This window comes from Leuciscus leuciscus (assembly GCF_965113295.1).
Source record: "Leuciscus leuciscus genome assembly, chromosome: 13".
In the NCBI taxonomy this organism is placed as follows: Eukaryota; Metazoa; Chordata; class Actinopteri; order Cypriniformes; family Leuciscidae; genus Leuciscus; species Leuciscus leuciscus.
The window spans coordinates 18,047,129-18,062,521 of NC_138737.1; the positions used below are offsets into that span (position 1 = coordinate 18,047,129).

The window sequence follows — 15,393 nt, forward strand, 5'->3', positions numbered from 1 at the left end:
TATTAACAATTACTTTTGATCCATCATCGAAAAGAGTTTCAAACGAAGCCTAAGAAGCGTTGAACAACTCATGAATTAATCAATGTGTTTGATTAATCGGTTACATGAATGATTAAATGACTCACTCATAAAAATAGTTACTTGTAGCCATCTACTGGCATATCGAAGTAATGTGCAGAAAGAGTCACTGAAAAATCCCCAACCACCTATGTACAGACTTACAGTCTGTCTAGAACAAACATGGACAGTTGGAGTGAAATAAATAGTGAAAAGTCCCTGTGTACTTGGACCCATCTCACAGACTGTGATGACGTATTTAATAGTTATATATATATCTTTTTTAAACTAGATGTACTTCATGGCGGTACAAAATATGACCGCCGCTCAGGCCTGCACTGGCTTTCCACAAAAATAAATGACGTGGAGCAATTTGGCTGTATTGCGTGTTTATGTATATACCTAAAAAAAGTAGTAGTATGTGCATGTCTGTCTGTGTGTGTGTGTATGTGTGTGTGTGTGTGTTTGTGTATGTGTGTGTCTGTGTGTGTGTGTGTCTGTGCGTGTATGTATGCGTGCGTATATGTGTGTGCGTGTGTGTGTTTGTGTGTGTGTGTCTGTGCATGTGGATTTGTATGTGTGTGTATGGGTGTGTGTCTGTGCGTGTGGATGTCAGTGTGTGTGAATGCTTGTGTTTGTTTGTATTCCTGCATGTGTGTGTGTGACAGTATCATCCTAAACCAGCAACCCTTCGCTCAACATCACCATCTACAGGCCGATGAGTGTACAGTCACTAAATGTGCACATAAATGAATTTATTTTATACCCCCCCATGGATGAAATTCTACGAAACGTAGCAGAGGATACCCCCAGAGGATGTCAAGTTAATCATACACATGAAATATGGTGCAGTTCTGAACATCTCAACTGAAGATAGGGGCGATTAAAGCAGAATAATATTGCATTTTCATTTTTTATGGGAGGGGCGCAAATCACAAATGAGTGATTATGGGCTAGGTTGATGTGGGCCCTTAAGACCAACATACCATAAAAATTTCTTCATCCTCGGTGCCACGGTTCAGGTAGTTATTTAGGAAAAACTGAATTTTTTGGGTTTGGGGGGCCCCAGCGCGGGGGGGGGGGGGGGGGAGTGGCCCCCGGGGACCAAACGAAATTTTTCCGTAAAAGTCTAGTGGGGCTACATGCCCACCAAATTTCATGTTCCCCGGTGTTTCGGTGTCCCTGGTATCGTTGACGAAAAATTCAGTAGATGACAAAAAAAAAAAAAAAAAAAAACTTTGACAATCCCTATAAACATTCATGCACTTTCGTTCAGAATTTCACATGAAGATAATGAACATTACACAATTATGCACACAAAATTAAAACACACAAAAATAAATGAATAAATGAAAGTGTCGGGGGTAATAATATAACATCAGAATATGGCTGCAATCGGGTATACAAATATAAAATAAATTCTTTGTAAAGCTCACAAACTTTTAAAGTGTTAAAAGTTAGTGTTTAATGTCTTTAGCTTTCTTATTCAAAGAATCTCTATACTGTCTATATGTACAGCCTTACTTCAGTCAATAAAACCATAAAGTTGTTGCTTGCATTTAAAGGGTCCATCCAATTAGAGGACCTGAACTAACTTTTGTACACAATAATTTTTTTTGCATGGCAAAGGAAAATGTGAATTATATATATTTTTTGGTGCTATTTTAGTACTCTTGTTAAGGGTACCACCCTAGTCCTGAAATGAATACAAAATGTAAGGCAATGACTGATGTCAGACGGGATCTGTTTCAACACATGCATTGACATGGATAGGAGGGTGCGGCCTTTTAAAAATCTGCTTCTCTGAAAACCTCATGAAAAACATTTGATCCATTTTAAATGCTGATTCAAACGTGATTATTGTTGAAGGATGATATTCTGACTTCAGAGCCTCCCACACAGACCCCCTCCCTTTGATTTATAAGTACACTCCACGACAAGCCACAGTATGTGTAGCCTGAGGGATGGGGCTCAATTACAGCAGAGCTGACATGCATGATAACAGTGTGTAAATGACAGCATAAATGCATGTTTAGACCTTCTACTGCAGAAAGAGAATGGTGATGCCACTTACAGTGTTAAATATTAGCTTTCTAAATTTATTTAAAAATTAAGCTTCCATTGGAGTCGATGAGTTATTTACAATATGAGTGCATACTTTCAACCATTTGTGGGGCACAAAAAAGAGGATTAATTCTCATTCACATGTATACCTTGACTCATGGCACACTTCATGAGATTTGAACACTGCTGACAGTAAAATCACGTGAGTCTTAGAAGATATGACAATAATGTCTCGCATTGTGTTTAGAAGTCTGCAATCAGAAGTACTGAAGATTTCAATATCAACTCAAACATTTCACATTTTTCATCAAATTAATCCAAGACCACATTCTCTGAGCTACTGTATCTGCATTAATAGTAACAATGGAATATCATCTTGCTGTCTGTCAACTATTCAGGTTTTTCAAGTTTCTATTTTTATTTATTTATTTATTTAAAAAAAAAAAGAATAAATGTAAATTTATCCTAATGGATTATATAGGAGCGACATCTGAGACAAAGTAGATGCTAAAATGAATCCTTAAGAATAATAAATAAATAAATAGTTCTTCTAGATAATGCTATTCTCATTCAAGGTTCCATGTTAACAAAACTATCAGTTAACATGAACTAGCAATGAAAAATAGCATTTATTAATCTTAATTAATGTTATTTCAAGATTTACTAATACATTATTAAAACAAACAAAACAAATCTGTTAATGGATCTATAACAGGAACTAACAATGAACTTAAATAGTTAACAATAATTGTATTAAATAGTATATTGTTAAATAATTAACAATAACAAAGATAATACTGTCACAAACATATTGCTTTGTGTTATTTAATGATAGTTAATACAATAACAAACGTTGACTAATAGGACCATATTGCAAAGTGTTTCCCATATTGCTAATGTTTATTCTCAGGTGGCATAAAATAATGCAAATGTATGAAGCAATCAAATCAAAGTAACAAAATGTTATTGTTAATCTAGCTGGTTATATTTTGTGCGGATCTGCTCTGCTAGACAATGATGTCATCTATACTAACTTTTCATGTGACTTAAAGCTGCCTTGAGGTTTCCACATTCCAGAAGGACATCATGTTACTGCAACACCTTGAGATCTGAGCCACTGGGCATGAGTCATTTTGTTCTCTGAGAAACACTAGACTCTCCCCTGTATGAGGCCAGTCAAGCCTGCAAAAGAGTGTGGAAGGCAGGGCTTTTGGCAACAGGACATCTTTGAACTCTTGTTCAATGGGTTCTTACAGTACCTTTGTGCCAGAAAATCTTCATTCAAACCTGTTTCTCAGCTTCTTGAACCTGATCTTATGATTGACAAGTTTTGCATCTGATCTAACTGGCAGTTGATGTATTTTTATTTTTTTTAGCAAGCATGGAAAGTTGTTTTCCAACTGTTTCCTGTTTATCATAAACCATCTAAGAAGGTCAAATCTATTTGCAGTTTAACTGCTGCTGCAAGGTAAAACTTATGTATAACTTGAATCTGGCCTCTAAAATGATGACACAAGTATTTTTTATAATGTCCTGACTAATTGTACCCTCCCATAACGATCATTTACATAAACACAAATTTCGCACTATTGATTTCCACTATAAAAAAAATCAACTACTATATGACCATGACATGAGTCCAAGCATTTAGCTATAAGACCTTAAAGATCTACTGATAACTGAATTTCAGTCTACTTCATTAACCTGTTGTTCCTGAGCTTACAGTACAAAAGGAATTTTCCAAGTAAAATGCACGTCGATTACTTAAGAAAATAGTTTGACCCATAACGTTTTCCACTTGCCATTTAAAGGACGTAACTGTGTATTTTTGCTTGTTTTTAACATATTCAAAGAGTTTAAATTATTTTCTGTGGAGTAATGTAATATCAGTTTAATCATCATAAAGTGATTAAATTATGACAAGTGGCAGAGCAAGTTATTACTGGAAGATTGATGAAAGATTACAAAGACAAATATACTTTTCATAGGAATAATTTGGATACTGTTTTATTTGGGGTCGGTAAGATTTTTTAATGTTTGTGAATTAAGACTCTTATGCTCACCAAGGCTGCATTTATTGGATCAAAAATACAGTAAAAGTAGTCATATTGTGAAATATTATTATTACACTTTAAAGTATCGTTTTTTATTTTAATATATTTAGTCTTCATTCTAATATGCTTGGTCCTCAAACATCATTACTTATCATCGATGTATCATCATTCAAAAGAACAGCATTTATTTGAAATATACATAATTATGTCAAATTTAATATGTCCTTGCTAAATTAAAGTATTAATTTCTTTAAAACTTTGACCCCAATTCTGATCATTCATTCACAACAAGAACGGGAATGTGCATTTCAGGATAGATTTTTACTAAATTTTTTTTTTTTACAAATATAAGTTAATAATAATTTTTATCATTAAAAAAAATCTACAATCAATGCATTTAAAAAAAAAGTGTTTATTACAAATATGTACAATAGTATAAAAGCTTGAAATTTACACAGGAATTGAAATGAACAGCAATAGCCCATATAGAGATGCCAAAAAGTTACCCACCTCTTTTCTCAAGCATTTGTTTTCTAATAAAACATGAAACTTTCTGACCTAGTAAGTTTTGGTCTGTTTTGCTCAGTGCTCCACAAGATTTTGGTACACTGTCTAATATAAATATGCACATATTATAAGAAAAAAGCTTCCAACAGACAATGAAATGTTGTTAGCAATAATCAGTGCAATCACAGTCAACAAATAAAAAACAGTGGCACCCACAAAACCAATGACAAAGCTAACTCCAACAATGCTTAGCTACCATGAAATGATCCGAAAATGGTCAGACATTGAATATCTCCCTTTAAAAGACAATTTAACAATCCCTCATTTGCTCATTGAGTGTTAACAGCCATTGCAACACAATCGAACAGTCTCCCTTTTGCTTTTTACAGCAGAAACACATGGGCCTACACATGCATTTTAAGTCCGTTTTGTCATATGTACATCTAAATTTCTTTTTTCCTCTTCATTTCTCAGACCATAAGTTGGGTGTGGTTGTGGAAGGACTGACTGAATCTTTGCGGGCCCTTTTGGGACTCCGGCAGTTGCCGGGTGAGTGGATGAAGGTTGGACTGCTGGGTGGAGATGAAGAAGACGAAGAAGAGGATGAATGGCAGGAGGAGGATGAAGCTTTGAGCTGGAGCCATTTATCACCCAGCGCTTTGGCAAAGTGGTCATCCACAGACACGCTGATGGAGGCGGCTCTGTGGTAGTTCATCCCGAGACTCCTCTGGAAATGCTCTTCAACGTGATCATAACTGTGCTGGGTAACAACTGTAGACACATAGTGGAGATGGAATCAGATGATGATGATGCTCAAAAACTATTCATTCTCATGAATAATATCTGCACAGACATGTTAAAGGAAGCATGCCAAGCTTATTTGCATCTTTTTACTTACCAGTGGAGTGATCACAGTCTTTTTTGGTTGACCTTGTTGCAGAGGAAACGCAAGTGATGACAGATGGCCGTATCTGAAAAGAAAAAAGACAGCAAAGGTCAGCAAATCCTTGTAGCCACACAGTTTTTCACCCATCTATAACAGAGCTTTCGGAATAGCTAATGAATAAAATTGATGGAAAGATGGGAAACTAAAAGGGAAAGATGGACAGTTATGTTGGTGGTTCTATACTGTTTCTCCTTCAGCCCTAATGCCACTAGCAGGTCAACAACAGCACTGGTGTGTTGAGACTTGTTGACAACATTCCTCCACCCATTGCTCACATTTTCTCCCTGAATCCGGCTGGATTGCATATCTGAAACAGGCAAAGGCCTGTCTGCACTCTAAAGAGCCACTCTCTCAGGAACACAAAAGTGCCTTCCTGCATTCTGTTGTGTCTCATAGACAGTGAGTGAGGATGAACAGACTGCGGTGGCCTCAGGATAGACTCTAAGAGGTAGATGGTATAATGCACAGAGTGTGTTAAGTCAGCAGGTACTGCTGAAGGAGTCAGGGCTCAACAATAAGGACTGCCCGATGGCCCGGGGCCAGCGTGAAAGACACTCGGGCCAGTTGACGGAACTGTCACTTGCCCGGTTGGGCCAGTGCTGCATCTTCATGAAGTTGAAGATTTGCGCATGTTTTTAAGCCTTGCCAACTTAAATAATTAAGCGAAAGTAGACAAGAAAGTACCCGCGTCTCTCAGTTTGGTACTCGCGAACGCCGCATATTTACTGGACGCGAGTACTCTTTCTCGTCTTCCTGAGCTTATTCGCACATTATTCGGAATAACGCACATATTCCCACAAAATCTTATCGAGTATCATCGTAATCATAGTCGGTTATGTCTTAAGTGAACATGAACTCGTGAGAAATAAAATGAATGTGTGACCATGCAGCTCTTACAGTTTCATGTTTTAATAAGGGTTAATCTATATTTATACAGTGAAGACTATAAACTGTGATATTTTACATTTGATTACTATTAGTGAACCTGAATATCTAGTTTAGACCTACATGAACAACCTGACATTTTTATTTTATTTATTTTGTATATGTTTGTTCTGTTGTATTTATTTGTGCTATTGCTCATAATTTGATTCTTTGTTCTTATTTTATTACTGACTGACTTTAACAATATTTAAAATGTATATGAGTAAGGCTAGTAGTTTGTGTTGTCATAACCTTATTTATTAAGGTTACATGGATCAAAAACAACTAAAACGATAACTAGGCCTATTTTATTTTATATATTTATTACTTTTATTGGTGGGGCCACTGGCCAGTAAATATATATATTTTAAATAAGATATTGTTATTTATATATTTTTAATAAATAGTAACATTTAGTGTTGTTTTTAATAATAATAATAATAAAAAAAAAAAAAATAAACATTATATTTTCATGTAAAACATGCCATAATCATTTAACAGTAGTATTAATCACCTGTATTTGTTTGACTGTTGTGGCTTTGTTTTGGCTTTCTGCTTTCTCTGGTTCTGGGCGTGGTTTCTTGATTAGGGCTAGAGGCTCGTCCATGACTGGGGTGGAGTACACTGGGCTGGGGATCAGGTGTGTGGGGCTGGCCGTTGGGCTCCATGTAGATGTGGGGCTTTCAGGAATACTGAACCCAGATGATCTGCGGGTACCGTTGGCCAGGCTGTTTCTAATGGCCCTCCCTCTCCTGTAACAGAAAGTTCCAAAATAAATGACAAAACTAACTCCTCTCCAGTCCCTCTTATTCTACTGGTTATTGCTTCCATGTTGGAAGGTACATGGTTCATTACCTCTCCTCAAGTGTCCGTCCTCTCTCTGAACTGATTTTGTGCTTCATGGGATGTGCAGGGCGCATCCGCACCCTGTCGCTCGTCATGTGGCGAAATCTGTCTTCACTTCTTAGATTGGGCTGTCCTGTGAAAAGATGAACACAGGCCCGTGTGACTTCAGTTATGATAAATGACATCGCTGCAGGGTGCTCACACGGTCATTGCCAGTCACAGATTCGCTTACTTGTGAAAAGGTGTGTCAAACAAGTAAACAACTGACTCTTAATCCTTGGAATTGCATCACTGCGTGTGTATCTTAATTGTGGGAAAAAACGTTGTTGGGCCACCGTTAAATGTAAACTCCGTTAAGTGGCAGAGCAAGATCAACTGGCTCTGTGAGTATTAGCCTACTGTAGAACTACCCAGCTGATTCACCACTAACGGTAAATGTCATTCAAATGTTGGAAAACATTCAAGCCAAAAAAAAAAAAAACACATCAGTGAACAACTTAATATCTTACTGGCTTGTTGTTCAAACTGCTTTGAGGTGCAAAACAGGCTTTGTAGGTTAAAGCATGTGGCTCACAGAATGTTTACCCAACATAACGATAGTAACAGACTCATCCAAACTGAAATACACATCACCTTTCACATGCTAATATCATCAACAGTGTCATGTAAAGGCATTGTCATTAAAAACACAATCTGCAACATGCTACAACTGATGATGGTTTAGTTGTATGTTTAGTTAATGGTTAAACTGTATAGTCTTAAAATGATACGTTTTGTTGGGCTCAAATTTTTTGTTTATTAAATGCTAAACAGTGAAACAACCTAAGACAATACTTTTCAATCGCAAAAACAGATAATATGGAATGTATGCATGTATGCCTTTTACATCTCCAGACAAAAAAAAAAAAAAAAAAAAAAAAAAAAAAAAATCCTAGTTAAACAAATCAAAAATAAATTATAATGCATAATAAAATAAAAAGAATTTGTCAATTTTTTGATTTACAAAGTTTTGAAGTCTTGTTTTTAACCAGGTTAAGTAGGCCTATACCTGCCCATAGCATGGAACATGCCAACATTGCCTTTGAACCAGCTTTTGACCATTGATATTGGCTTTCACAACATCCACTTGTTCCACTCCAGAACATGGTTAGATATTTTGTGCAACCTGTGACTCAAAGTATCTCTAATTAATGATTACCACAATCAGTTAAGATTTTATACTCGAATGTTTGCTACGACAATCATTTGACTCTTAACTAGCTAAATATTTTAGGAAGTAGTAAAAACAAGATCATGGGCTGTGGATATCAAATCAACCACATATTAGACCAGTAGGGACCTGTGTTGATTTGGTTGGTGATTAACATCTGAGGTATTTTACCACTGAATAAAGTTTAGCGTTAGGCGCTATCAGACTTCAAGCGGATAAAGTTTACTAAATGCTCAAATGGCTTGGATGATGAGGGGGCATTGTTGGCAGAACCCTCTTTCACTTACACATACTCAAAAAATCTCCTGAGCAGTGGACTGTGACATGGCAGGTTGACTTTGCATGACAGTGGATGGGGGATTGGGTGTAAACCACACCTTAAACCTTGACTGATGACTGATTTTTAGTGCCTCAGGGAGGGATATTTTTCTTGGGGAGATTAAAGACAAAATAACAGACCCACATCCCTTTCTCATCTCTTTCATTTGCAGCCTAAAACACACATCAAGCATGTCTTCATCTCGACTCTTCTCAACTAACCTTCAAAATAACAGAGCATCATAATTTTTCTCAGTAGTTAAAGGGGTTTTCCAGCCTCTTTTCTTATTTGAAACCTTCTGAAAATGCATATGTGAATTTTTAATGCATTTATATATTTAAATATGAGCTACATGAATAATGATATCACGTATAATATCAAATCATAAAGGTTCTTTTTTCCATGAAGAACCTTTAACATCCATGGAACCTTTCCATTGCAAAAAAGTTTTTTTAATAGTGAAAAAAGGTTCTTTCGATCATTAAAATGTTCTTTACACTAAGAAAATCTATGGTTCTTTTTAGAGCTGTTCACTAAAAGGTTCTCTTGGGAAACAAAAATGGTGCTTCTATGGCCCTTTTCTAACCTTTATTTTTGAGAGTGCACATTAAAATGGCCAGACAGTTCAAGATAATAAATTCCAGTTGTACAGTACATTTTCTTTCTGATAATGCAAATAACATGCAGACATCATGTAATTCTTAGTTTAAACTCGTATTAGAGATAAAATGTGATAATTACCCTCTAAGATGTACACTTTGAAGCCACTGCTCATCCGGGTAATGTAGTGGAAATTAGTGACCGCCATTCCTTATCTTCAGTGTTTTCTAAGCCGTGCAATGCTCCTTAACAAGTTGAGTTTTGAGCGCCAGAATCGTTCCTCACTGAACTTTGAATTGTCACTGAGCTCGAGTGATCTGTGCTTTCCATGAACATGCCTCTCTGCCTTCTTATTGGCTGGTTGAAGGCCAACCCCCTCCTTCTGCCTTTGTCTGCATGACCTACCACCACAGGTGCCTTATGGGAGGAGACAAACCAAAAGCTCTGAATTGCCTGCTGTCTTTCACCCCCACCCCACCATACCACCCCCAACATGGGCTAAAAGCTGAAATCAAATTGCAAGTAAAAATTAATAAAACTCTATTTTACATTAGTTTAACATAATTTATGGTGAAAGAAGACAACAATATTGGTTAGAATTTTTTTTTATCTAAGCTGGCATGAGTGTTCAGATTTCATAAAGATGTGTATCACAGAGATGTGGTTAAACTGAATTACTCCAGCCAGACAGGCAGGACACTCAAAATAAAAGAATCAGGTTGTAATTTGTTCCGATCTACCCTCCTCTCCATGTATCAACACGCCAGTGCAGCCGGGCAGAGAGATGAATGGTTTCCTTGTTATACCATCACTGTTCTTGAGAAACACATTTCCTGCTGTTATAAACCTAAAATGTATACTATATGCGCAAATAAGCTACTTTATTAGACTACATTTATATACAGAAATAGGCAGTTGTACATAAATGTATTAACTTAAGAAAAATATAATATAACATTATAATATAATATGCAATAAAATCTTATTAAAAAGTCAGAGCTCACTAAGGATGCAAGCAAATATTACAACAATTTAAAATAACGTTTTTGTATGTTATTGTACGTTATGTTATTTTAATATAGGGTATTTTAAAATTATTATAAATAATAATATTCATTTATTAATATTATGACTACATTTATTTCTGAATAGCTGGATTTTCAGCATCATTACTCCAGTCTTCAGTGTCACATGATCCATCAGAAATCATTCTAAAATGCTGATTTGGTGCTCAAGAAACATTTCTTATTATTATCAATGTCGAAAACAGTTGTCCTGCTTATTTATTTTGGAAACTGAGATACTTTTTCCCAGGATTCTTTTGATCAATTTGATGTAGGCCTATCCTTCCTTTCGGAATAAAAGTAGCCAATTTTTTTTTTTTTAACTCACCAACCCCAAACTTTTGAATGGTAATATATATTTTGGTATGGGATTCTAATCTGAAATTTCAGAAAATTTTGAAAATATTTAAAATGGCGTAACACAAGAGAAACAGAAACATTTGAAATGTAACTAATGAAATAAAAATGAAAGCAAATGTGTGACATTGATCTTGTGAAATCAAATTTCGTATTTTTTTTCCCGTTGAATTTTAAGATGCTCTTAGACTTTTGAACCCAACAGTAATTCCTTTTGGAACGTCACCATCCCTCTTTTCCACAAAGAATCCACAAACAAGTCCTGCTCTGTCTTTTGTTTCCTTTCTAGGAGTCAGCACCTGTCGACAGACCCCCCCTCCCTAATCTAAAATCTCACCCGACTGCATTTTTCAGAGTGTTTAGCCCACCTGAGCTGCAGTCATTCCACCATCTTGCCCATACATGCAGTTATGTTGTGAGTTCCCAACCTTTATGCACTGGGCCTTTTCTTTCCACAGATCTGTTTCTCCCATTTCTTTTTTTGGCACAAAGACAAAGACTTCAGAGTGCTGAAGAGAGCTTTGTACAGCGCAATCCTGCCTGAGCATGCTAAAGCCACAAATGCTTACATACATGACTGAAACACACTCCCTCTGGACACACAGTTAACCCCATTTGCATTACAAGAAAACCATCAGTGCTGCTGCTCTACATAAGGATAGCCTTTAAACATAACTGATTTTTTTTTTTTTTTTTTAACAAGGTAAAACAGGTAAAGTTAGTACAGGTCATCTACTTCCCGTAAGAAAACCATTTAACAGCGCAATACTTTCTCAATACTCTTACTCATATGTAATTTATTTGGTAACATTCTCTGTGATTGATTGCCTCTCACAGTACCTGCGAATTAACACTGTAATGAACTACTGTAAATATTTACTGTACTTACCCCCTATCATTATTGGATTGCCATCTATTTTATAACCACTTTTCCCAGGATGCCACACACAGTGTAGATATGCATCTCTATTCTCTACAGACCAGTGAGAAAAGTTTCTCACAATCATTCAAAGTGCTGAAATTTCCAGTTTGGTTAAACAGGGCATTGTTGAGCTGTTTTATGGAAGGTCGTGTATATTTCTAAACATAGGCCTATAGTAACAGTCAGACCAAGGTTATACTTTTGACAATCTTTACACAGCACGATTTCTCTGTTGCCTCGTGGCGCATCATGTGGGAAGCAGCGACCTCTTGCGGTAGAAATATAGCAATAATAGAATTAGCAATAATGCATTCTGTCACCATGGCAGTACAGGGAAACGACTCTGAATTCTCAATCCAGATGTATAAACACATTGTTATTTCAGTTTAGCTTTTGTATGCTCCTTATGAGACACTTAGGAGTGTATTTGATGCAGAAAAGAAGAAACGCCCACTGTCGTTTTAGCGCCTGAAGCAAGTAGACCTGCTGTCGGTTGACCTGGGTGAATAAATGCAATATTATTGTTTTTAGCAGTTGCAAATATACTACATAGGCTACATTATATCCAACGATATTAATTTGACTACAGTAAATATCTATTCTTATACAACTAGGCTATAGCCTACCACATTAGGCTATTGTAATTATTTTATGATGCATTTATTTGCAGGGCTCTGTTAATGATGATCATAAATGATCAAAAAATGCAGCATGATTTCACACTTTTATCGTGTATTTCGAAGATAAACTATCATTAGTCTAGCAGCTACTTCCCCCCAAGAAACTGTCTTTTTCATTATGAAGGGATTTGATTTTGTTCGATATGATAGCGTTTAGCTAATTTATTTTACATTTAGCGTTTAGGTTATTTTTTTAATACACGTAACGTAAACCTACACAGCCTTTGCAAAATAAGCATTGTTTCAACAAATAGTCAAATATTTGCAGTTTGATGGCTGTTTTCCATATGTATAGTTGTATGTGTAAATGGCGTCTGTTGTTTTGAATGGCACCGACTGTCTGAACCATTCACGTGTTGTTTATGAATAATTTAGCTCATTCATTAATAGAACAGCTTTGTGAAGGCGGATATAAGCTTCCTTTGTTAATGTAATGGCTCAGAATTAGGGTCAACACCAGAAGTGACAATTCATGTCATGCATACTATGCACTGTATGGAGAGACTTGAGCAACTGGTTCCAGATGGAAGATAACAACTATTTTCTCAAGGGAAAGAGACACTTTTTCATGTAAAACAACCCTTTGTGAATCCACTAACAAGGGGAAGATGATGTAGTGTATTAATTGAGCATTTCTGTATAGCACTACAGTTTGTGCTCATTGTGTGTTTTTAGTGTTAGCCTAAAATAGTGAGAAACTAGTGTAAGAAAATAATCCAAACACAACGCACATACCAAATGTTCTACAACTAGCACAATGAGCTGCAATTATATTAAAATAGTAAATGATGTACAAAACCATTAAAAAGTTTGGGGTCATTAAGATTTTTCTTTTTCAAAGAAACTAATACAATTTAATGCACCCCTAGTTATTCAGCAAGGATGCATTAAATTGATCAAAAGTGACAGCAAAGGCTTTCCCATTGCCAAAAATATTTATATTTCAAATAAATTCAGTTCTTTAAAATATTAAGCAGCACAACTGTTTTCAACACTGATAATAATAAGAAATATTTATTTAGCAGCAAATCGGCATATTAGAATGATTTCTGAAGGATCATTATGACACTGAAGACAGGAGTAATGATGTGGAAAAAAAAAATCAGCTTTGCAATCACAGGAATAAAATAAATGTAAAAATATATTTAAATCGAAGAATTATTAGTTCAAACTGATTTCCAAATACTGCTTTTTTACTGTATTTTGGATCAAATAAATGCAGAGACTTCTTTCAAAAATATAAAAAAAATCTTAACAACCCAAAACCTTTTTGTATATTTTATATAATTGTGTGTACCAGTAGTAACTAATATAAACTACTACAAACAATTATATAATTACATAACATGTTATTTTGTACTTTAAAAATTAAACTCTTATATTACCTTCACAAAAGCATGTGTAACAACATTTTTTTTAAGAAATGTGACTGGTATCCAATATAGCAAGGTTGCTTAATGTATGTTTGGGGTCAATTTAGATGTGAAGGCTGAAATGAGGTTTTAGTTTTTAAAAGAAATAGCAGATGAGTATTAAATGGTTTAAATATTTTAAGAGATTTTCCCTCTATTCATTTGTTATAGTTTGGATTAGGCCATAATGTGTGAGACCCCCCCCCCCCAAAAAAAACCAAAAAAAACCAGTAAACTAATTTTCCTTCATTGCAGACATAGAGCTTGATCAGATGGGAGGGTGAAAGACCTTAGACTGCAGTCCTCCTGTAAAGCTCTGGTGTAAAATAGCTCTCGTAAAGTCACATCTCAGATTGCATTGTGCGCCTGAAGGTGTCTGCTGCTGCCCACACCTCCATTTTGTGCTAATGTGGGTGTTACTGATTCACCACTCAAGTAAAGCATGTAAACAGTGCTTTGTTTAAAGGGTCAGTCTGTCTGTGCAAGGTCCTTTTTCATTATCAATCAGACATGGCCATAGAAATCAAAGGTTATGATTAAAAACCTGGACCAGCGACAAAATTGTTTGAATACGAAATGGTGGAAATATAAAATGGAGAACACACACCTTTTAGAATCACATGAATACAAAGGCAGTAAATGTGTTGTTAATGTATTGTGTTGCAATGGGTGGAGCCTGTAAACATTATGTTTCTCCATTTGAAAGTCAGTTTACGTGTCACACTGACTGTGTTTCATTAACTTTTGAGTCAAGCATCCAATTATTTACACAAATGATTGTTTTCGCTGGAAGTGATATTGAAGGTTTGATGCAAACGCTTCATTCAACACAGTCTAAAAAAAGGATGTTTGTGAATACTATCACTGTAAAAAATGATATGATCAATATGTAATGACAACATGTTTTTACACTGCTTTAACTAAACAAAATAAGTGAAGCAATTTCAACAGTTTTATGTTATACAAGATTCAACAAATTCAACTAAAGTCAGTTTAATGTAATTTAGATTGAAATGACTTAAACATCCAAGCTGACTGTACTTAAACACTTTAGGCAGCAACTTAAAAAAATATATATTTACAGATATGTCACATTTATTTTTTCATAAATGTCAGCTCAGACATGCACGTAATTTCATTATCAGTTGGCCAAAATTAGATTTTTTAAAATCTTTTAGAGTTTTGCTCTTTCAATGTTTAGTTCTTTGTTCACTTAATTTCACTTGGTGCATGTTTCTACAAAATAGTTTGTTAAATAAATTTGAATGACCAATGGTCAATGACCAGAATATAATGATTTTTTGTAACTTTTTTACTTTTAAGTCATGATGAAACAGCAGATATTTTCTCACTTATTTTAACGTTCATCCAAGTGTAATGGATAATCACAAAAGAAAAGAAAAAAAAAATAGGGTGGGGACCATGACTATA

General features: G+C 35.4%; 1 protein-coding gene across 1 annotated transcript; it reads right to left on the reverse strand.

Annotated features, from left to right (window-relative positions):
* Positions 1–4,571: 4,571 nt before the first annotated feature.
* On the reverse strand, positions 4,572–9,843 carry vgll4l (vestigial like 4 like). Its single transcript, XM_082188526.1, has 5 exons — positions 9,669–9,843; positions 7,408–7,531; positions 7,067–7,304; positions 5,581–5,653; positions 4,572–5,453 (listed from the first exon to the last, which is right to left on the reverse strand). The coding sequence occupies exons 1-5, from the start codon at positions 9,733–9,735 to the stop codon at positions 5,146–5,148; spliced, it is 810 nt and encodes a 269-aa protein (XP_082044652.1). The 5' UTR covers positions 9,736–9,843; the 3' UTR covers positions 4,572–5,145.
* Positions 9,844–15,393: the final 5,550 nt, after the last annotated feature.